Source organism: Zootoca vivipara, chromosome 3 (genome assembly GCF_963506605.1).
Source record: "Zootoca vivipara chromosome 3, rZooViv1.1, whole genome shotgun sequence".
NCBI lineage: Eukaryota > Metazoa > Chordata > Lepidosauria > Squamata > Lacertidae > Zootoca > Zootoca vivipara.
In genome coordinates this window covers 34,540,145-34,563,885 of record NC_083278.1, presented here as the reverse complement: position 1 = coordinate 34,563,885, position 23,741 = coordinate 34,540,145, and the positions used below count along the sequence as shown (strand labels likewise).

The following is a 23,741-nucleotide window of genomic DNA, read 5'->3' as shown; positions in this document are numbered from 1 at the left end:
CATTTTACCCTAAAATATGGATTTTTGTACCCCTTACGTGGCTGCAGAAGGGTGAATTTCAAAGGATGGCCATCTGTCTTGGATGCTGTAGTTAAGATTCATGCATTGCAGGGGGCTGGACTTAGATGACCCTTAGGGTCATTTCCAATGCTATGATTTTATGATCAGGTTTCAGTTCGCATGCTGGTTTGGAAACTGCAAACTGGATTTGCTTTTAAATGCAAACTGAATCAAATTTCTCCCCCACCCCTGGAAAGTTAGTGTTCTAAAGTGATGGCATTCTGACCAGTGGCGCAGCAAGGGGGGCGAAGGGGGTGGGTCGCCCCGGGTGCCACCCTGGAGGGGGGTGACACTCAGCACCCCCCCAATGGGGACCTTTTTTTTTTAATTTTCTGTTGCATGAGATTTTTCAACTGTTCTTTTATGTTCTTTCAATGCTGATATCCTATCTGAAGTCGGTTTTGTTCTGTACATAGCTGCCAAGTCTCCCGCTGAAAAATGCGGGATCAGCAGCGGTGTGGCACCGGAAGTCGCTTCTATGCATGTCTGGACATGTGTAGAAGCAACTTCCGGTGCTGCGCTACCCATGTCTGGGCACCGGAAATCGGGTGCCGATGCCACCCAAAATGGAGCCTCCGTGGCAGGTAGGAAATTCGGGGGATTTACGGGATTTTTTCCAATCCGGGCTGCCAGTGGGAAACGGTTTAAAATATGGGGGTTTCCCACAAAAAACGGGAGACTTGGCAGCTATGGTTCTGTAAGCTCTAGTTTTTTTTTGCAATTCATGTTTTTCACTTTTCACCAGAGCCAGAGCCGCATGGGGGGGGGGCACCGGGTACCACCTGGGCTTGCTACACCTCTGATTCTGATGGGAGCATAGTTTTTCCCCTCTAAAGAACTCCTAGGGCATGGCATTCTTCCACAGGTGCCACTTTCCCCTTCACATACCACTATGTCAGGAGAAGCTGCACCTGCAGAATGCCTACCTTCTTCAGAACACCTACAGAGTTAGAATCTCTGGCATTTTAAAAAATTGACCACCCCAAAGGGAAGTTAGTGTGGCTGATTATTGAAGGGGGGTGGATGGGAAGAGAGCAATAAGCAAATCAAAGTGTGTGGGTAAACGATCCTTATATGAATTTCTGCTTTTATTAGATCTCCCACATGCAGAGACAACGGAGTTTCCTGGCCATTCCCCCCCCCCCACACACACACAGTGGGGCTAAGATAGCAGCAACCTGAGCAGCTTTATAATAGTTTGCCCTACAGCAAGTTTGCAGCCTGGATTTTGAGGCAGCTGGAGAGCTTTTGTCAGTTGCCAGGGAGAACCTTTAACTGTTGAATTCAGATTCCGGAGCCAGTGACTCATTGATCTTACTGCTGCTAGCCAAAGGAAAAAATATATATAGAAAAAAGATACTGTAGTTAGATAGTTGTTTTTGGTTCCTTTATAGATGTTCAGTGGCTGTTAAAGTGGCACCTAATGCTACAAGGGCAGAAGCATTGACTGGCATGAATAGTGGCTAGGCAGGGTTTTTAATGGTTAGATATTTCAAGCTCAGCAATACATTATAGACACAGTCTTAAAACCAATCATATAAAATATTATTAATCACATGTGACCTTATGTTAATATCAATTGTTTTTTTGGGGGGGAGGTAATCACCATCTGTCTGTCTGTCTGCCTGCTTGTAATATGAAAGTTTTAGCTGCACTCCTAACCATCTCTACTCTTAAGAAGATCCCAGTGAATTCAGCAGAGCTTACTCCCAGGTAAATGGGGTAGGATTGGAGCCTCACTCTGCAAGTGAAAAAAATCGTTCTGCAATCAAAATCTTGTACTGCAGTTATTGGTGTGAGTTGAGATTATGTCTGTTCTTCATAGGCATACTTTGAATTAACAACAGCTTCCTAATTATGCTACTTGGGAAATGCTGAAGCTCATCGGTAGAGCACCTGCCTTGCATACAGAAAGGTACCAGGTTCAATCCCTAAAATCACCAGGTAGGGCTGGGAGAGAATTCCTGTCTGAAACTTTAGAGAGCTGCCGCCTGTCAGTGTAGACAGTATTGAATGAGATGGACCAGTAACATGGTTTGAATACCTTTCCTCTACCTCCTGGACCACTTGAAAATTGCTGGTGGTCTTGGTGGACCACTGAATGATTTTTCTTCCCACTGTAGCAACTGCAGTGCACTGTGCTACAAATGCTGTATGGTTTTTAATTGTATATATTGCTTCCTTTATTATCATATTGTACGTATTTTATTGTCTTACAGTTTCCATTCTATAGAACTTGCATTGCGTTTTATTGCATTGCAATTTCAGTAAGAAAGCAATAACGGTACAATTAAGAGGATAATGCTGCAGACCACCTGAATGAAGCTTGCAGATCAGATGTAGACCAGGGGACTGGGAACCCCTGAACTTGTCGGTCTGACTCAGTATAAGGGAGTGCTCTGTGTCCCTATGACAATGTAGGCTTTTTAGATAAGAGGTATTTTTTTTATAAGGAACAATTCATGAAACATTAGGCTTTTCTTTTAATAGCATTTTTATCAGGTATGTGCTAATGGTAAATCAGATTCCTCTCTCAAATGCAAGAAGGCTCATTCACAGCATATCTTGTGCTACATCTTGTGCTATATACTGCTCTGTGCCCATTCACATTAATATGGATTATTTTTCAAATTACAGTTACTACATGCTTCTCAGGCGATGATAAAGTGGTCCTAAGTGTATATTGGCTATGCAAACATGATGAAGCTTCAGCTTCACAAGAGGAACACATAATTAATTATATCAGATAGTTAACTTGCGTGAACAGGAAGCTTATGCATAAACCAAGATTCCACTAATCATTAATATTCCACTGAACAGACGAGGGACGTTCTGCTCTGAGTATACAGAGGCACTGCTCAATTCTAAACACATTTCTTGAAAGCATCTTCCACTGAAATGGGTGGCACTCATATTCAAGTAGTGGGGTTATGATGAGAGTGTTAGGTACTAGACCTATACATTTCATTAATGACTTTGAACTCTCCCTCCCCCCCCCCCTCTGGATAACAATTGTGTTTAGGATTAAATAATCTTAATCAGTGGATATTTTATAAAGCACCCATATCTCCATCGACTAAATAACCAAGCCCAGGCTTTCCAAAAACGAATCAGCTTTAATATTTAGATGTCCAATTTATAACAACCTAAATGGACCTGAACCTCCAAAATCAAGGGCTTAGAAGATCTAGAACAGAAGATGATAAATGACAATGTCTCAGAACACAGAAAGCTGGAGCTGCAGGTTGTGGCATCTTCAGTTAAAAGCTCTCATAGCAGGGCTGTGACCACAGAGATCTGGTATGATTTGGTAGACAGCAGCTTCATACAGTGTGTTTCATTTCTCTCCATGCCTCATTATCTAATTCAGTTGCAGGCCTGATTCCCACCCACAATGTACAATTGCCTCCCTGCATGTTCACAGCATACCCCCAGAGTTTCAGAGGCCACAAAGACCTGGGAATATTGTCATGTGTACAGCTACACAGAGTTACAGATTTCTCTGGAAGTACCTATACAGGCTTCAGTCCAGATTGTTAAATACGGAATGGGTGATGCTATCTGGCCATTGGTCTGGCTGACAACAGCCTAGCTCAGCATGCAAGAGAGCTTTAAAACAACAACAACAACAAAACAAAACTGTCCTGGCTGGTTGCCCTGACTGCTAACTAGGGTTTCTTTTATCCAGCTCAATCTCAAAATTCAGCAATGAGGCTCTCGCTGTGCAAAACGTTTAAATAGATTAACATATGTAAATAAGCCCTAGTCGTCTTCTCTCACAGGGGAAGCCATAGTCCTCAAGAAGGGAGGGAGTCACAGAATATTGTATAGATATTTAAAATAGGGGGGGAAGTTCCATTCATACAAGTTCAAATGGACTGTGAAAGTGGAGCTTTGGAAATACTTTAAAAAGTGCAGATTTATGATACGTTGAAAAGGGACAACTCTAGCATAGCTTTCAAAAATGAAGTTTAGCAAAAAGCTGTCTCTATAAAAGCTGTCAAAACATTTATTAAGATAAACACTTCCCATTCACATTGCTTTAAATCAAATACAACTGAAATAATGCAAGAAAACTTACTTCAAAGTCGAGGTCAGAATAGCGTGATTTTCTTCTCTATTAAGGATTGAGCAGGGGAAACAAAACAAAAAAACACAAGTGCATATTAATTTGAAGTTTTCACATTAAGAAATGGCACACATTTTTTAACTGAATATTAACATGACAACAGTTTCACCTTATGAAATATTTTTCAATTTCATCTTCAAACAGATTTCACTAGCTCATCATGTGAACTTGCAGTTTTTGTTTTAAATCACCACCCTTCTGTACAACTACCGCTCCAAAGTTTGCAATAGTAACTGGTTACCTACAGAAGTGAAAACTGAGGTCGTCTTTAAATTGGGTTTTGTAAATGATTTTTTTTTAAAAAAAACTTGCTGGGTTTTTTTTTTAAAGCTAAGAATATTTGAGGATGCCACTAGCTATCTGCCATGAGCTTAATGATGTGCCAAAGGTGTGCCAAAGCGCTGTGAAACCACTGCTTCACCTGAGATCATTGAACCACACATGACAACAATCATTTGGCTCGAATAAGGCCACAACTTCATTGATTACAGAAGTAAGGGGAGTTGGCCTAGGTATTGAGTATATCCTATATCAGCCAGCTCACTTGCTGGATGCTTTATGGCAGTCGATCCAGGGATGGGGAAGAGCTATGACAAACATCAAGTATGTGTCTCCTTGGGGAGTGCTATGGCCGTGGCCCCCTCCTGGGCATCTGGACAGAAGCACCTCCTCCTGGATCCCTTTAACGGGGATACTCCGTTTACTCAGAGCAGAAGACAGAGGCTAACAACCTCTCCTCCGAACATGAGTAAGGCTTTACCCAATGCCTAACCCATCAAAGTTGTGGCAACTGCTATGAGGAAGGGAAAACCTTCAGATGAGGGCAATTAGTCTGACGAAGGAAGTCCTTCCTGGCCCCAAATATGGCAACCGAGATTATCCATAGTGAGGTCAAGCATCAAGCAACTACTGGAATGGGGAGGCACATTCCTCTGTATGGGTGGGTGGGGTTTTGAGTAGAGCCTGGCAGGCAAATGATTTGTTCTGGTAGACAACGGTGGGCCCAAAACAATCCAGATTTAAATGTGTCAGGCACTAGAAGGGCAGGCAACCATCTGCTTACACACACACACACACACACACCAATTCATTTATGTTAGTTACAGAACACTAATCCCATCTTACAAGAGATAAAATGCCATATAGTGCTACCCTGCAACAGAGGGAAATGGAGGTGGCTGGTGGTCTAAGGAAGAACAACCAGCATCTGTCATCAAAGGCAATTGCCTCCCTTTGCCCAATGGTAGATCTGGCTCCGTATCACTGTAACTAAAAGGCATAAAAAAAGCATGTACAGTGGTGCCTCGCTAGACGAATGCCCTGTTAGACTAATTTTCCGCTATACGAATAGGTTTTGCGATCGGAGGTTGCCTCGCAAGACGACGAGGTTTTCTATGGCCCCCGCTTCGTCTTGCGAAGCGTGGCCATAAAAACCTCCGATCACAAAACCTATGTTTGTCTGGCGGAAGGGGCATTTGTCTAGCGAAAGGGGAACCAGCTGTAGCAAGGGAAGAAGGCAAATCTGAGAAGCGGGAAGCACCCCCCCCCCCACGATACAGCAGCGCCGGAGCAGCTGGAAGTCCCCGAGCCAGCCGGCAGTCGCCCGGAGCCCATAGGAATGCATTGAATAAGTTTCAATGCATTCCTATGGGAAACCGGGACTCGCTAGACGAATTTTTCGTAGGATGAATTGAGTCCTGGAACGAATTAAATTCGTCTAGCAAGGCACCACTGTACTGTCTAAAGGGCCATTTAAGTGTGGTGATAACTCTTTGCTTCAGCTTATACCAAAGGCGGGAGTGCGGAATAAAAAGTTGCTTTTTGAAAAGTAGGATCACTAGAGTCTCTGAAAGGCATGGCTATCTCAGCTGAAATGGGACAGTTAGAAGGCATCTGCAAACAATGATTTCATTTTTGCAATCCCACTAATTTCAGTGAAGGCAATTTAAAGAGAATTAAGGTGTTGCTATATTTTCTACTGATTTTGCAGCCAGAAAGTTAGGAGCTTACAGACTGACCTTAGGCATGTTTACACAGAAGTGAGCCACTTCATTTGGGTTTACTCTTAAGTGAATGTGCACAGAGTTAAGTAGGGCTTATTCCCAGGAAAGTGGGTAAAGGATTGCAGCCCTCGTGATAGAAAAGAGATTATTTGAAAAGCAATGCATTAGGGTTTTTTCCCCCTCCAGTAACTAAAGAGGCTGTTTAAAGATTGTTTAGAACACTTACAGTACAAAAATAAAAAGCCAAAGGTTTAACAAGAAACCTTAAATGTGGTTTTACAAAACAGTAATTTTATAGGGGTTAGGATATCCTCTTAAATCAGAATGTCAGATGCAGCAGATCTGCCTCTATGACCACAGAGAGAAAATAGATGATTCGACAACTAATTAGGTCGTTAAAATTGTCATTTAAAAACCATCAGGTGACAGTAAATTTGTTTTTGCTCATTGGCTTGATAGCGGTTATTTAAAAATGGATGGATATGGTCCGCTGAAGTCGGCACTCCAGGAAATGAAAAACGAAGTGGTTAGAATCCATTTCGCACTCTCCCCGTTTCTCTGCTAATGAGTGACACAAATACAGTGGCATTGTGTATGTAAGTACATAACTGGGCAATTAGTCTTGAGTGCCCACACAACACCCACTTAAGGGGTCTGCTTAAAGCTTCTGGTAAAGTTGAGAACTTTATATTTTCATGATATCCTGAAGGTGCTCCTCTTTACTGCCCTTTGACACCTGAGATGTATATTTTTTTAGGACCCACCCTATACTTTTAGTTGCAATTTGTTTTCGGTATTGTATTTTACATTGGTGTGGCCTACCTTGGGACCTTAGGGTGAAGTGTGGGTCATAAATCAAAAGAGTAGTAACAATGTCTACTTCAAATAAATCCATAAATCGATTTGTAGCCCTCCTCCAGATTACCTCAAACCCAATTAGTTAGTAGAGCGCCCACCCAGATGGATCCAGTTCAAAACCAAACTTCATTCAATTAATAATTACCCATTTCACTCCATAGTATCAAACCCCCCTCCCCCATAAACAGTGTGTGTCCAATTCTGTTTAGGTGAGAGGTAGGGTATATCTTATTATAGATGGCCAGGCTGCTAGGGGGTGGGCTTTTTTACTCAATCAAAAAGCTGAAAGCTCTGCACAAATTGAAGCCTCATGTCTGCCCTGGGATACAGCGGAGAATGATGGCATTTCATCAGTTATACTGATAGGATCATTGGGCAGAGAACCAAGTGGCTGTCCCCATGGGAAGCCCATTGGGGTAGCCATTTCTTTTCCGTCCCAGGAAACAACGATTGTGATAACATTCAGCTGTTTTCCAGTGGCCAGAGTCAAGGCTTCATTTTTAAAAAAAGCAAATTACTCTACAGAGCAATTGCATATGAAATACTTTAACATGCTGAACTTCTTCCTACAAGTTATGTGGTATCATGATGATGATCTGATGTTATTATAATGTTGATGTGATGTTACGCTACTTTCACAAGAAAATAAGATATCTATTGAGCTGATCCAGAAGTTCTGGAAGAACAAAACAAATAACAAACAGGTCCACGCAGGGAGATGTTGGAGCCAAGCTTTTTACACTATCTCTGATATACTCTGCGTAATGTCACTTGTGAAATGTGTCTATGGGGTGGTGGGATGGCAATCTGTCACTTCAATAATCTGGCACCTCTTTTCAAATTGTGTGCTGATGTGCTTAAAATACTTTCCGGCGACTTCTGTTTCTAAAGGAAATGGATTTTGCATAAACTGTGCAACTCATAACCTATTGTTTGTGAATGCCATCGTTTTTGCAGTATGTAATGGTCTTGGACTGTGGCACAGTAAAGCCATTGACCCTGTTCACAACCGCCCATTGTTCTAGTAAGCAACCAGACAAGCTTTAAAAATAAGTGTCATGTATTAAAATAGCAAGCTAAAATGTTATATCAATTAGCAAAGAGAGAAACTGCACGTAGTCTTAGGGCTGCTTCACATAATAAAAAATGTTCTGTGTACTGTAAGGATTGAAATGTACCCGAGAGTGTTTCCTATTGTTTCCTTTTTTACTGTACTTGATAAATAATCTGACTAGACAGCTCTTTGTGACAGCAATGGATGGGTGAATTTGCCAATGTTGGTTTCTCTGAGTTTCTCATTTTTCCAATTTTAATGTTCTGTTCTCCACATTCCCATACTAGTATGTGAATTTTAAAAAAGTTCTCATAAAGTATTATCAGCATTTTAACTCAGATTTCTCCTCATATACATACTTTTTTTTGTGCAAAGCAATTCCCCCTAATATAATGCACACATTATCTTGGTATATGCATTTTTATTCATATTACCTGGCACTGCAAAATTTAGAGAAGGCCAAAATTTGAAGGATTGCTGTTTGGGTAGGTGCATTGTTTTGGAAATTGCAAATTAAGTAGGTTTGCCTTTAAACGCAACCTGAATCATGCGTCCCTACACACCACATTATACTTTCCTGCTATGTGCTTGTTTCGTCATGGAGATCAATCACAATATACAAAAAGTGCCCTTTGACAAATAACGACGAGCAAAACCCAATTATAGTCAAGTACATTTAAATCCCTCTGACCCTCAATTACTCATTCATTCATTTATTATTACTCTCTCCCTGGAATCAACACAGGACCTAAACATAGGTGGTTCATGTCCCATATTATAGTTGATGAGATCATAGCCCCCCCCCCCAAAAAAACCTGGTGACTGAATAAGTCTGTGGCAGTAATGCATACTGAGTAATCTCCAAAGGGAGGGATGGGAAACTTGTGGATCTCTAAAGCTTGCTGGACTCCGGTGTGGCCAATGGGCAGGGATGATGGGAGTTGTAGTTCAGCAACATCCGAAAGTTCACAGGTTCCCCAGCCCTGTCAAAAAGTAAAGGCGAGAGCTGGGGGTTTTGTGAAAGGCTGAATGGCAAGATAATACCCAACAAACAAACAAATAATTTAAAAAAGTTTTTTACAACAGGTAAAATAGTAAGTCAAAAAGCCATCCAGGTTGGATAAGCCACTGTTCTGAGTCTGGGGGAGGTATTAGAAGTAAATTAATATACTAATTAATTAGGCATATCTGATGGTGGTTGTTGCCTGAGAAGCTGTTCATTAAGAACAATGGGCTGAAATTAAGAAAAGCGTATCTAGGTTGAATGCCAGAGCAAAATTTTCCCATTAGCTACTTTGACTGTAGAACAATTAACGTGGGCACTGCATTGGGCAAGAGGTTTGAGAGGGGGCGAGGGGGCGAATGTAATCTATTCACACTCCTGCATTGACAGGAAATGATGACCCAGTGGCACCTTTTCCATCTGGCTTATTTCCATGGTTATATGACAGTGATAAAATCCACATTATAGGCACAAAGCTTCATCCTACACGGAAAGCACAAGAAAGAGAGAGAGAAGAAAACCTAGGGAGAGGAAGACTGCAGCAATAATTCATTTTAAGTCAATTTAGCTTTGAACTAACCATGTAGAGCTTTCGCTGTATAATTCCAGAACAACTTTGAACTCTGCTCACTGGAGGACAAAAATAGAATAGCGCTGAAGGATAATTTTCGTGAAGCAACCTGCACTAAGCTGCTGGCAGCAGGGAGGGAACGGCTCCCACCCAATGACTAATGCAAGCCTTCGGTGAGACAGGGTGAATGCCTGCTGTATTCCTTATTATAATCGGCCACCTGATTAATTACATAAGATATCACTCAAGATATATTATGCAGTGCAGGCTATAATTGAAACAAGAGATATAATATTATGGTGAAGCTTGTACCCATGTTTCCATTAATATAAATCCTTATTATCGGTGATTTATAATTCACTCTCATATTAAACTTGACGTCCAAGATCTCAGCCCAGGACAAGATTTAATTTCCCTTCTGCAAAATAAAATGCAAAAAGTGACAACCGCCCCCCCCCCTTTTCTGCTTGTTTTAGAAATGTAAAAGTGCAGTTGAAAAGGTGACTTGCTTGTTTCCCCTCCTCTCCACCTCCGCCCCAATTTAAATACAGTGGTACCTCTACTTACGAATTTAATGCGTTCCGAACACACATTCGTAAGTCGAAAAAAATTGTAAGTCAAATCCCATAGGAATGCATTGAGAGAAAAAATTCGTAAGTAGAAGCAACCCTATCTAAAAGTTCATAAGTAGAAAAAATCCTATCTAAACCGCATCCAAGATGGCGGACGGAGCTCCATTCGTAAGTAGAAACATTCGTAAGTAGAGTTATTCGTAAGTAGAGGTACCACTGTATCCTTTTATGAGGATCTCTCTACTTCAGAAGTCAGGCTTAAGAGGGCTGGATATAAGGTTTGCAGGCTATTAGTCACTATTATGGGCTAGTCATAGAAGAATGATTTTGTATGAATAAAAATATTATACATGCAGTTAGAATCACTTGAGTGCTGAAACATACTGAGCAGATTTATTATATCGAGTTACTATATATCGGAAATATATATGGGGTACATCAGAACTGTTCTGGGTGACTATATGAGTGACATATCTATTTACTTAACAGATGTCTTCTAAATTATGACTCAAGCTTTTCGTTTGGGTCTATGCTAGAGTAAAAGTTGAGAGTCAGAAAATCAGTTTTTGAACATTTGCAAAATTAATCTGAAATTGCTGCATGTGAATATCAGCCTTTATCAAATTTTGGGCTCGCATAAAGGTTGCTTTCCCACCATTCCTTTTTAAGAGCCATTCTTTGATAGCTCCTTTTACACAGAATATAGAAGACATATATTATATTGCAGGATGTGAGCCATAGTTTTTATTTTATCCCCTTCCATTGCTATTGCAGGGACGTCAGATCTCACTCTTGTGGTGTAAATTGTTCATGAAATGACACCAGTGCTATTCTGGCACTGTAGGTTTTCCATGGGTGTGTGTTGAAATAGCATGATAGTGGAGTGGTGTGAGTCAATTGTGAACTAGTCCCTCTGAGTTTGATTGTACAAGGCCCAGTTCGCAGAGCTTTTGCTTTACATTTTTGAGCAGAAGGAATCAAAGGAACGAAGCCTCTGTATTATCAGCAGTTCATGCAAGGCACCACTGTGGTGTAGTGGTTAGAGTGTTGGACTAGGACCTGGGAGGCCAGGGTTCAAATCTTGGGTCCATTACTCACTCTCAGCCTAAACGATCTCAACAATGTTGTTGTGAGGAGAATATGGGAGAAGAACTATGTGCATCACCTTGCAGTCCTTGGGAGAAAAGGTTGGATATAAATTCAATAAAGATATAAATAAGTGTGGCAGGCAAGAAGGGCTTGATGTGCTCCTTACTATTTCAGCACCCCCTGGCTTGCGTATATGGAAGTTCTACCTTATTTTGTTTTCATTGTAATATCTCATTAACAAAACACATCTTGAAAATGCTGTTGATTTAATGAAACATACTTCCAAGTAAGTGTGTGTGCTTGAGCACAACCTTAACTAACATAGTGCAGTTTTGTTCCTGGGGTGGGGGTTGTGTTTGTTTACGCCACACGTCTTGAGAGAATGAACTGTTCCTTCTCCCTGAGGATGTTTGTGTTTGATACATTTCTGAAAAGACAGAGGGGCGAAGATCTGTTTCCTTTTTGTGTGTGTTTGCATTTTCCCACATCATTAGAAGACAGAGTTGAGCTTAATTCGGAGGTGACTTGCAAAGATCTCCACCTTCTCCCAGACTCTCCCGCCCTTCATCTGTGAATCGAGACACCTGGGAAGCTGCAGCTCTCTTTCAAAGTAATTTCCTTTAAATGAGAACAGTTGTCTGGGCGTATTCTTTCAAAGCACAACCCAGTTCAAAAGGATGCAAAATGATTTTGTCAGGAAAACCAAACACTTTGAACTGAAGGAGTACACTCCAAGAGATTTCCTTTGAAGCCAAGGAAGTTGAACCAACTTCAATCTGTCAAGACAGGAAATGGCTGGATGAGAGTAGGTTTGTGAAAGCAAACTAACACACACCACAGTTGTGATGGCATGGCAGAAGGAAGAAGATCTTAAGTGCATTGTGGCTTAAGAATAATATAGTATACTACTCCCAAAATATAGACACATTTTGATATAAAACTGCAAAATGCCTGCATGCTGTCATCATCACATGACTTGATCCCAGGTTAAGAGAAATGTGTGTGATGAGCATTGCTCTTGATGTGACTTCTTTTTGACCTGTGGACCAGGCTTCAATACAAAAGGAAAATGTAAGCTACATTCACTTTGCAATTAAGCTGAGATGTGTATATATTTAAGAAAGCCAATGTGAATGCGCTGGTGATAGTGTATATTGACAGGTGACAGCTTCATGAATAGGAGTAGGTGTGGGCTGGAAGGGCGGGGGAAACCAAACAGGTAATGCTCATTGGGTGACGACATCTCTACCCCTCCTCTGGTGTGTACAACAGTATGCAAATTACATTGCTGCCTTTTAAACCACTAATGTGTACATAATCTTAAAGTCAGGTGAAAGAGTTCATATGAAATTTAATGGAGAAAAGACAGGGCAGGCTGTAGCTACTATATGGGGTGGTGGGAAAGGAAACACGCAGATCATATTCTGTTGACTGAATGCAGAATACGTAACAGAAACTGACTATAGCTCCATCTTATTCCTGACAGGGTACGATCAGCAAGATGCACAGTTGGGTCCTAAAAAAACAAGTTCATCTACTGAGACTCTGCCAAAGCTATCTTTTAAGACTGACAGTGATGTTACTACTCAAATAAAATAATCCAGAAGGCTTGTAAGATTTAGAGGTGAGTAGCTGAAAAGATTAATGTAGGAGAGGGCTATCATATCATATCTGAAGAAGTGTGCATGCACATGAAAGCTCATACCTATGACAAACTTAGTTGGTCTCTAAGGTGCTACTCGAAGGATTTTTTAAAGAAATGTTTTTGTTTAGCTTCCTGACTGGCATGCCCCCCCCCCCCCGAAGATGACACAACCCAACCACTACTGGAGTGCAATCCAATGTTAGTCATAATGTTAGTCATACTTTTAAAAAATGTGTTTTTAACAGTTTTTAAAAGTTTTATTTGGAAGGCAGGGTGAAATAAAAATATAGTAAATAATAGACCCACTTAAATCAAAATGTTCTAGTAACTTTTCTTGATTTCACATGGTCTACTCTGAGTATGACTAACATTGGCTCCCCCCTTTGCATATATCAACTGTAAAACTCATAGAAGTGCTATTTTACACCTTGCACTGGAGCACCTCGTGAGCTTTTGCAGAAGGATAAGAATTGTTATAGGACCTACTTATTATAGGACTGAGCAAACTCTTCCACCAGTGCTTGCAGAACAACACTAATGCCTATTTTCCTTTTGCCAAAGGTTCTTTGGATTCAACCCAGTGATTTCCCAGAAAAGGATGGATAGTAGTTTCAAATGACTCATATTAGTGTTCTTTTCCTTCAGCTCATGTGAGTACACTTACAGCAATGGGCCTATATGTTCTGCAATAGTTGCAATTCTGCAAGGTCCATTTGATGCTAGCAGTAAAAATACAAGATCAAAGAGGAGCCATTAACAACCCATCAAATTTCTGTTTGAAGTAATATTTGATTGCTCCATCATTATAAGTGTTCTGCCTGTTGGAGTGAAAAAATATTCTGAGTATAAACTACACCCAGAAAAGTCAGAAGTTGATCAGAGTCCCCACTGGAAATGGGAACTAGAAGGACTATTTGTATTATGGTAGTTTGGTAAGTAATTTCCTAGTTAAACAATTCCCTTAACTGCCTTGGCAATCTTTCCTCTCTTTTATTATGCATCCAACAATCTTTAGTATTGCATTTTCAGATTTTAAAATTGATGAGCAGAGGCCACAAATCACACAAGTGCCCTTTACTGACATGACTAATTAATTACATGGAAGTAATGATAAAATGGCAATGTAAATTATGCAGAAAGCTATCATGATAGCAGAGGTTATGATTAGAATGAACATTGGGGAACACATCTTCCTGTCATCTGCTCAATGGCATGTTCAATGGTAGCTTCTGCTTAATGGAAGGGAATTCCTTTCTGTCTCTGACACCTGTACTGGAGAGGGACAGTTCCATAAATATGACAGGCCAATCTATAGCCACATAGATTATATGATGACACGGGTTTGACAGCCAGTATGGTGTAGTGGTTGGAGAGTTGGACTAAGACTTGGTGACCAGGGTTCAAGTCCCCATGTAGCCATGAAACTTCTTATGTGATTTTGAGCTAGTCACCATTCTTTCAGCCTTACCCACTCTCAGGGTTGTTCTGGAGGAAAGGTGGGATATAAGTGTAAAAATAAACAATTATTATTGCAATGAAGTGATATGGGCCAAATTCTCAGGTAGCTATCCAATTGAGTTTTCTGAGTGGTTTTCAATATGCAAATGACACCCAGATCTATTTCTTTGTTACAAGTCAATCAGGTGTGGTGATGCAAGCGCTGCACTGGCTTGGCGGTTCACCTTTAGAGCTCTGAACAGCTTGGGACCTGCTTATCTGAAGGAATGCTTTCAACCATATAGACCTGCCCAGCTATTAAGATCTTGCAATGAGTCCCTTCTAGTTGTGCCACAACCTGCCAAAGTACATTTAGTGGGAACCAGGGGGAAGTCTATTCCATTGTAGCATTCAGCTTATGAAACCTTTTCTCTCTGCACACCCTTGAAAAAGGCAGGTATTAACTATCTTGACATTTGGCTACCTCATGAAAGTTCATTTATTCACTCAGGCTTTTGTGGGCTACTGACATAGCAGTCCTTGAGATTATCTGGCTCCTGCTTATTACTGTTTGCATTTTGCTAGTGTGTTTGTGTATTGTGATGCCCTGTTGCTTTACTTTGCTTTGATATACAGTGGTGCCTTGGTTCTCAAACAACTTGGAACCCAAACACTACAAACCCAGAAGTGTGTGTTCCGGTTTGTGAACTTTTTTTTGAAGCTGAACATGCTCCATTTTGAGTGCCACACTTCTGATTTGAGTGTTAAGCTGAAGTCTGTCTGTTTTTGCTATTTATTTTGTGTTTTTGTGACTGTGTGGAACCCAGTTCAGCTACTGATTGATTGTGTGACTGCAGTACATTGTTTATTGCTTTCATTTTATGGATCAATGGTCTTGTTGTAAAATTCATATTAAATTGCTGTTATAGGAGTTGTTTTTAAAAGTCTGGAATGGATTAATCCATTTTGCATTACTTTCTATGGGAAAGCGCGCCTTGGTTTTGGAACGCTTTCATTTTGGAATGGACTTCTGGAACAGATTAAGTTTGAGAACCAAGGTACCATTGTACTGTTTCCTTAAGCTGTGTTTTACTGTTGAATCCAAATATTTTAGATTAATAAATATAAACCATCATACATTTTGCATGTATTGCATATACAGTGGTGCCTCGCTAGACGAAATTAATTCGTTCCAGGACTCAATTCGTCCTACGAAAATTTCATGTAGTGAGGCACCGTTTCCCATAGGAACGCATTAAAAGTCAATTAATGTGTTCCTATGGGATCCGGGGGCCCTGGCGGCGGCGGCGGTACTTGCTCTTTTGGCAAGAGAACAAGCGCCTGCCTGCCTTCCCCGAGCCAAGAGAGCTGTGTGCCACCGCCTCGCCCAACAGAGCCGGCATTTGACAGGGCTTCTGAACCCCCGTCAGATGCGGGCTCTGTTGGGCGGGGGGGGGGGAGGAACGAAGGAAGAGAAAGCAGCCCTTTCTCTTCCTTCCTTCTCCCTCTGCCGCCAGCTTTCTCCCCACCTCGTCCGACACAGCGGGTTCGGAGGAGAAGCCTCCTCCGATCTGCGCTGTGTCGGATGGGCTGAGGGGAAAGCAGGGCTTGCGGCAGCCGGCGAAAAGTCCCCACACTGGCGCGCTTCGGCGCCAGGTGACGGGGCCGAAGTGCGCCGGTGCGGGGGTGTTTCACTGGCTGCCTTCCCCTTGGCATGGGGAAGGCAGCCGGCGAAAACGTCCCCGCACCGGCGCGCTTTGGTGATGGGTCCAAGCTGCCCCCCGCAAAAGCAGGCTTGCTAGCCGCCGTTCCAACGGCGCCTAGCAAGCCCACCCAGGTGAGGGGGGTGGGCGGTGGGAGCAGCGCCCGAAAGGGCTCCTTTTGGGCGCTGCAACAGCAGGCTTGCTAGCCGCCGTTCCAACGGTGCCTAGCAAGCCCGTGTCGGGCGGTGGGGGTGGGAATCGCAGGATTCTCTGCTCCCCCCCCACTGCCTAGGGATCGGACGAGGCTGGAGAAGCCTCGTCCCATCCTCGCAGTGTCGGGCGGTGGGGGGAGCGGAGAATCCTCTGCTTTCCCCCACCACACACTGCCCGGGATCGGACAAGGCTGGAGAAGCCTCATCCCATCCCTGCAGTGTCGCATCCTCCGCTTTTTGGATCCTCCACTTTCCCCCACCGCACACTGCCCGGGATCGGACAGGCAGTGTGTGGGGGGGGGGGAAAGCGGAGGATCCGAAAAGCCCCCGCCGTGGACTGGCTTGGCGCCCCCCCTCTTCCCGCGCTACAGCCTTTGTGTTGCGCTGGTCTCTGCCGGTTGCCCCTCACTGGCAGAGACCAGCGGAACACAAAGGGGAACGTGCTGCAGAGCAGGAAGAAGGCAAATGAAGATCAGCTGAGAGGCGGTGACAGCTGTCAGCGCCTTTCAGCTGATCTTCCTTTGCCTTCTTCTGTGCTGCAGCTCGTTCCCCTTTCGCTAGAGGAATGCCCTGTAGGTTTTGTGATCGGAGGTTTTTATGGCCACGCTTCGCAAGACGAAGCGGCGGCCATAGAAAAAAACCTCGTCTTGCGAGGCAACCTCCGATCGCAAAACCTATTCGTATAGTGGGAAATTTGTCTAACAGGGGATTCGTCTAGCGAGGCACCACTGTATTCCAGTGTGAAAATGGATCCCAAAATCTGCCATTTAATTCCAGTGTGAGAAGAATTAGGCAGTAAACTCCCCCCCCATAAAACAGAAAGAACCACCCGTCCCGCTTGATATTTGATACATTTGAAAGAACAGTGGTACATCGACTTACAAACGACTCGACAACCAAATTTTTTGACTTACAAATGGGGCTAATGGCCGCGCGCTTACAAATGTCTCGACATCTGAAAGCAAAACGCGGTGGTTTTAGATAGGGTTGCTTGGACTTATGAATTTTTCTGTTTCCAATGCATTCCTATGGGAAATCGCGTTTCCAATGGCGTTTTTCGACTTACGAATTTTTCGACCTATGAAGGTGCCTTTGGAACAGATTAAATTCACAAGCCGAGGCACCACTGCAGTAGCACCGTATCTTTCGGTCTATAAGATGCACCTATTTTTAAAAGGAGGAAAAGAAGTGGGGGGAAATTCTGCCTCAAACCTGGTGGTGGCGGCTGCGGAGGAGGAGAAAGCAGCTTTTGGGCTGCACGTTCCTCCTCTGCAGCCACAGCCACCAGTGACAAAGGGGCGGGGGGACAACGTTCCTCCCCCCTGCCCCTTTGCCACTGCCTTTAAAGCCAGCTGGGGAGAAGGGGAGGATGCAATGGTCCGTTCCTTCTCCCCAGCTGGCTTTAAAGCAAGCGGGGGGGGGGGAATCGCCTTGATGCTGTGCACGAAGCTAGCGGTTCTCCCCCGCCCCACTTACTTTAAAGCCAGCTGGGGAGAAGGGACGGACCATTGCATCCTCTCCTTCTCCCCAGCTGGCTTTAAAGCAAGCGGGGGGGGGGGGGGGAGAGAACCGCTAGTGCCACACAGCTCTCGCCTTCCGGGTCGCTAGTTCCCGCCCCCCGCCGCCGCCTCTCATCGCGTTTAGCGAGAGGCGGGGGCGGCAGAGGAGATGCTGCTGGCTCCTCCCCGCTGCCTCCGTTCACAAAAGCAGGCTTGTTTTTGCTAATGGAGGCAGCGGGGAAGAGCCAGTAGCATCTCCTCCTCCGCCCCCCCGCTTCTCGCTACATGCTTGACAGGGAGTCTTCGCTCCATAAAATGCACCAACATTTCCCCTTCGTTTTTAGGAGGGGGAAAGTGTGTCTTATGGAGCCAAAAACACATGTGGTTAAGAAGCCCACTCATAGGCAATCCAGTTTCTTCTTTTTCCTCCCAATGAACATCCAACATCACTCTCCCTCCTGTCACTCCCTCCCTCCTGTCACAAAGGTCTGGCACATCTACTCCCCCTAATGTCATACCATGAGTCTTAGAGCTTGCCCAAACCTTTCAACACAAAATCTCTGCCCATCCAACAATCATGGCCCTTCTCTCATAAAAGAGATATAAACAACTGCAGGATTCCACTCAGCATAGCCCATTATGATGCATTAAAGCCAAGGAAGTAGCTAACTACACATTTTGCTAAAATGTGCAAGTTGGAGTCCTGATGGTGACTAAGAAAGAGTAATAAAAAGAAATTGTTATTTAGGGGAACTGAATTTAATTCTAAATTATATTCCGGAAGCGTGGGAGATTTCAAGGGGTCAAAAAAAATTGGATGTACCGTGCTATATTAGAAGCAAAAAAACTTGTTTTGATGAATTGGAAGAGCCGCAAAAAGATTCCATTGAGCACATGGATTGACTAAGCAACTTATGGCGAACCAGAGCAGTGCAGGGAAACGCTGTTTACCTTCCCGACAGAGCGGTACCTATTTATCTACTTGCACTTTGACGTGCTTTCAAACTGCTAGGTTGGCAGGAGCAGGGACTGAGCAACGGGAGCTCACCCCATCGCGGGGATTCGAACCGCCGACCTTCTGATCGGCAAGCCCTAGGCTCTGTGACCTTTGTAGTCACAGGTATATCAGTGTATTCAAATTTTAATTGTCAAATTGTATTATTACTGTTATTATGGATTTGATGTATATTTCTTTTGTGGTTGATGTTTGTATCGAAAAATTGATTAAATATTTTTTTAAAAAAAAGAAAAACGGTTTTGAATTTGTTTTTTTGAGAAGCATGGGAGGGGAGGGCTAAAGCAGTGCATAACCCTTCCAAATCCCCATTTCCGCATTACAAATCACCACATGCATGCCCTTCAAATGCATTTTTAAAACCCTTCCTTTTTGGAGTAGAGAAACAGCAGGCAGGGAAAGAGTTCTGTCTCCAGAGAGTCTCCAGTTCATCTCTCAACTTCTACCTTTTCTGTTTATAGTTGCTAAGCTGGCAAAGGTCTGGAGAACACACAGCACTCAACCATCCCATTATGTTTTTAAGGTAAAAAGCAATGGTTAAACCCAGGAAAACTGTGCCAAAGTTCCTGCTCACCCCTGCAAAAGCAGCTGAAAAACGTACCTTGGTTACATTGGGGGAACAGGAAGAAGAGTTTTATTAAATAGGTTGGGGCTTCAGCAAAGGACAGTTTTGTACCTCTGAACTAAGCACATTTTCTGAAAGCAATCATATAGGCAGACATACTTCCCAACTTGGTCCTAGAACCACTCCTCCCAAGCCTGGTGCCTTCTTCTACTCCTCTTCCTTCCATAGTCCTACTTCGTCAAAGCTCTCTTGTGGCTTGGGAACACTTGCTGTCCCTGCCTTTGGCTCTACCCTATCACTGAGGATCATACATGCCCTACCTTCTTTGCATATCTAAGCAGACACAAAGCTAGCTAGTCCTGCTCATTTTCATTATTGTGACATAAGCACAGCACAGACATGGTGATATATGGCTGGTGAAAATGCACCCCAGGGTATGGTTTGAAGGCAAGTAAGGGTGTCTGGGTCTGGTCTGGATGGGAGCCTGCCTGGGAACCTCATTTATACCACCTTGGGTTCCATGATGGAAGAAAGGTGGAATATAAGTGTTAAGAAAACAAACAAATGGAATATCCATTGCACCCTGAACCACACCTTTCAATCAGTAAGCAAAAGTCCCCTATACACAAACACAAATATAACAGTATGGAAGCCACTGTCTCACGGTGCAAACTGATGTCACTGCTCTCTAGAGAATCAAATCATAAGAGCAAGAGGGGGCTGCTGGAGGAGACCAAAGGCTGATCATTCCAGTATTCTCTGGGTGGTCCACAAACAGGACATGAGTGCAATAGCCCCTCACCCAAGTTGTTCCTCACCAACTGGTAACTGAGAAACACAGTGCCTCTGAACTGGAGGGTAGCTTACCATCTTTATAACTTGTAGCCACTGCCCAATTTATTATACATGAATGTGTATAATCAGTAACCCATGTAGATGTGCCTGGTCGTATCAGTGTTTCTCACTGAATTAGTGAATTAGTGAATAATCAGTACTACTAATGGAACTTTGATATTCACAGGTACTCCTCAGCACTATAAGATTGTACCATGGGGAAGCAACTTCCATACTGCTGCTGCTATTGCTGTATATGTGAAGGGGGTCAGAGACCCACAGCTACCTACATCCAACACATCTAGAACAGCACGATGCATGCACTTAAATTTATATCACTGACCTCCAGAGAACTCATTGATATGGTTGATCCGGTTTCACTCCTTGCTAGTCCTGTGCTATCATCCATCTCTGAAGCCATGAAATTCTTTACTGCTGTGCGAGGTTCAAAAGGCAAGTTCTGCATGTGTTCCTGGGTAGGGAGGTGTTGATCTAAATTCATACTGAACTGGTCCATTACATTGGGGTTCATACTAAACTCAGGATTAACTTTGTAGTGCAAGAGCCTTTCATGAGGCAAGGTCTCCATGCCTAGATTCAATTTGCTGTCATCCTTTAGAGATGTCTGCGCATTCACTGAGCCTCTGGGCATGACTATATAGTCACTCTCCATCATTCGGTCCTGAGGGTGGACTATGTCCATATCTGCACCTCTCAGGTTGTCATCAGTACATAAATACACAGTCCGCCGCAGCTCTGTGTTGTCTTTTTTCAGACACTGATTGGCCAGCTCACTCATGCTCATGGGCATATGCATGCCTCCAGACTGCTGAATGATAACTTTAGAAATTATATTCCCAGGCAACGTTGAGTAGCTCATTCCTTCAGGGTTGGCAGGTTTCTCCTCTTCGTCATCATTCAGTGAAATTCTAGAAAGGGTTCCCGTTATTGTAGCTGCTCTGCAGGGTCCAATATCCTTATGGAGAACTGTGAATGAGAGAGCAGGGCCACAAGTTTTCAAAAGGTCCTGCAGGTAGAGTTCTCACTCTGGTTGCAAATATGTCATCATCCCCATTTAATTTAAGGCAGGAGTGGCTGTTTTTTCTTGGCCCCGGGACTGCATTCACCCTAGGCTAACCCTCATGGGCTGTGTACCAGTGGTGGACATGGCCCAAAGTGGGTGTAGCCACCCTGCACTCTTGCACACAGGCTCACATGCACCCACCCACACAGGCATTCAGTCCTCCTTTCTTAGCTGATCTGTGCAGTTCAGCTGAGGAAGAGGGTTATCACCCCTTCTCTGTTAACCAAATTAGTATTAATCTGATGAATGTGGAGGGGACAATTTACGGTACACCCCTGTCAGGGTGCTGGGTTCTGTTCACCCCATTGCTATGTCTACTTGAATTTGTTTTCTTTTTTGCCACTGCCAAAATCAGTGGTGTCTTGGTGGTCTAGAAAAATCAGGCCCTCGAATTGGGAGTTGGCCACCCCTGATTTAGACCAAGCTTTGAGCAATGTAATAATGCCAGTAAATATAAAGGAGAAGTATTGTCATTTGGGGATACATTGTGAGAATAAGCGAAAACATTTCGTTTCTCCCCGAAGATTTGTTTCTGTTTTGGATAACACAGGCCCAGATATTATAACACATGTCATACTATCCAGGTAATATACATCAAGACAGCCTTTTTTAATTAAGACAGATGTGATTGCCTTTCCACTTTCAATAAATATTGGCCTTGCAATATTGGCCTTGAAGCAAGAGAATGTATGGAAGAGGCCAGGTCATTTCAAATCTCCTAACAATGCAGTACTTAACAGAAAATGAGAAAATACATTTTAGCAAATGTTGAAGTGGTCATTACACTATTTCTAAGCACACACGTCTTATTAAGACTCTCATTTTAAAAAACCAAAAACAAACTTAAATCCCTTATTTTTTCATGGCAAACTCCGGTCATGTCTGCCCTATCTTGTTCAGTTTCTAATCATGAATGCTCTGGAGAGCAATACCACATTTCCCCTGTCATTAGGGACCTGACCTGGGTGCTCATGTTCTTAAAGTCCACACCTAAAAATCACAGGACCATTAAAGTACTAAGGAAGGATGATAAAGGCATTATGACAACTGTTTATATTCAGATGAACCAATGTAGTTCTAAACAGGCACCATGGTGCACAGCTAGCGTTAATGTATTGTCTTCAGTGTTGCTCTAGGACACTTTACCATATCTAGTACTAGTCCTATGCCCCATTGAAATTAATGCAAGGATTTAGTTCGGTCCATTAATTTCAATGGATCTACTCTTGAGTCGGACTAGAATTGGAATGAACCCACTGACTGAAAAAATCCGTAGCCTGATGACAATTTGCTGGCACAGCAGAGCCCAGGATTAGAACCGAGGAATATCCCACTCCCTTTCTTAAGCACTCTTAAACAACATTTTGTTTGCAGTTGCCAAAGCAAACTGCTGATCATGAACCCTTTTTTAGCCAGCACAATCAGAAAGAAACTCTGAACCATTTAAAATTCAGATTTTTGGAATTCATTGATGGCAATTTGCATTTAATTCAGAAGAATGATAAATGCACTTTAATCTGGTATAGTATTAATTGTATATTCAGAGAACATGTTTTTTTTTGGGGGGGGGAGAGATAGTAAGGTTGTGTATGCTTGTTTAATTGCTATTCCTATTACAAGCAGCTTTTCAAAGGCTTCTTACATGATAGTCTGGCTGCATATAATTACCCAAATCCAGTGAATGCTTGCAGATGCAAGAGCTCTGATGCGTGCAGACTCAACAGCTTACAAGGAGCTGTTTCTCAAGCCTGTTGCACATAAGGATTAGACATTTATTAGCCTCTTCCTGTACCCTGGCTTCTTTGGCCATACTCAAGAAGATTACTAGAGACTGAATTTTCAGAACGCTGTGCTTGCACTGCCACACACATTTTGTCATATTCCTGGTGCATAGCAAAATATATTTCTGGCCATGGCATCAAATATTTATATCCTGTAAAGAAATTTCTACCTCCATATTGGTAAAATGGTATTTTGGTAGAAAAAGTCTTGTCTAAATGCATATCTGACACTTCAGCTACACTAACAAAGTAAATTTGTATCTGATCTTCCTACATTCACATGGTGATCTGACAGCCTTACCTGATCGACAGGCAATGTCCACATCTTTTTCAAAATCTGTCTGTAACAATAACAAATAAAAGTTTATTAAGAAAAGCATTGCCACTCATCAACATCCGTGGCACCATTCATGTAACAAAAGCTACCATAGAGATATCAAAATTCTCAAAGTAGGGTGTTCACGGTTTGGCTTTTGAAAAACAAGGGGCCTGCAGTACTTAGCTAGTGGCGAACCACTGCTCTAGAGGTTTGGGGAAACCCCTATAACAAATTTAGGAGCATGTTGGACAGGGGAGAGGGGGGAGAATGTTCTTTTGTGCAAGGAAAAAATCCTTGCACGGATTGAA

At 42.9% G+C, this 23,741-nt stretch overlaps 1 protein-coding gene across 1 annotated transcript in view; it reads right to left on the bottom strand.

Moving 5' to 3' along the window:
* Positions 1-23,741, bottom strand: part of ADGRB3 (adhesion G protein-coupled receptor B3) — a 432,921-nt gene that overhangs the window by 7,360 nt on the left and 401,820 nt on the right. The window contains exons 27-29 of the mRNA XM_035109688.2: positions 23,416-23,455; positions 20,593-21,236; positions 4,142-4,177 (exon numbers count right to left, since the gene is read on the bottom strand). Of these exons, the coding sequence (XP_034965579.1) occupies positions 4,142-4,177; positions 20,593-21,236; positions 23,416-23,455 (720 nt within the window). The remainder of the gene's footprint in view (positions 1-4,141; positions 4,178-20,592; positions 21,237-23,415; positions 23,456-23,741) is intronic.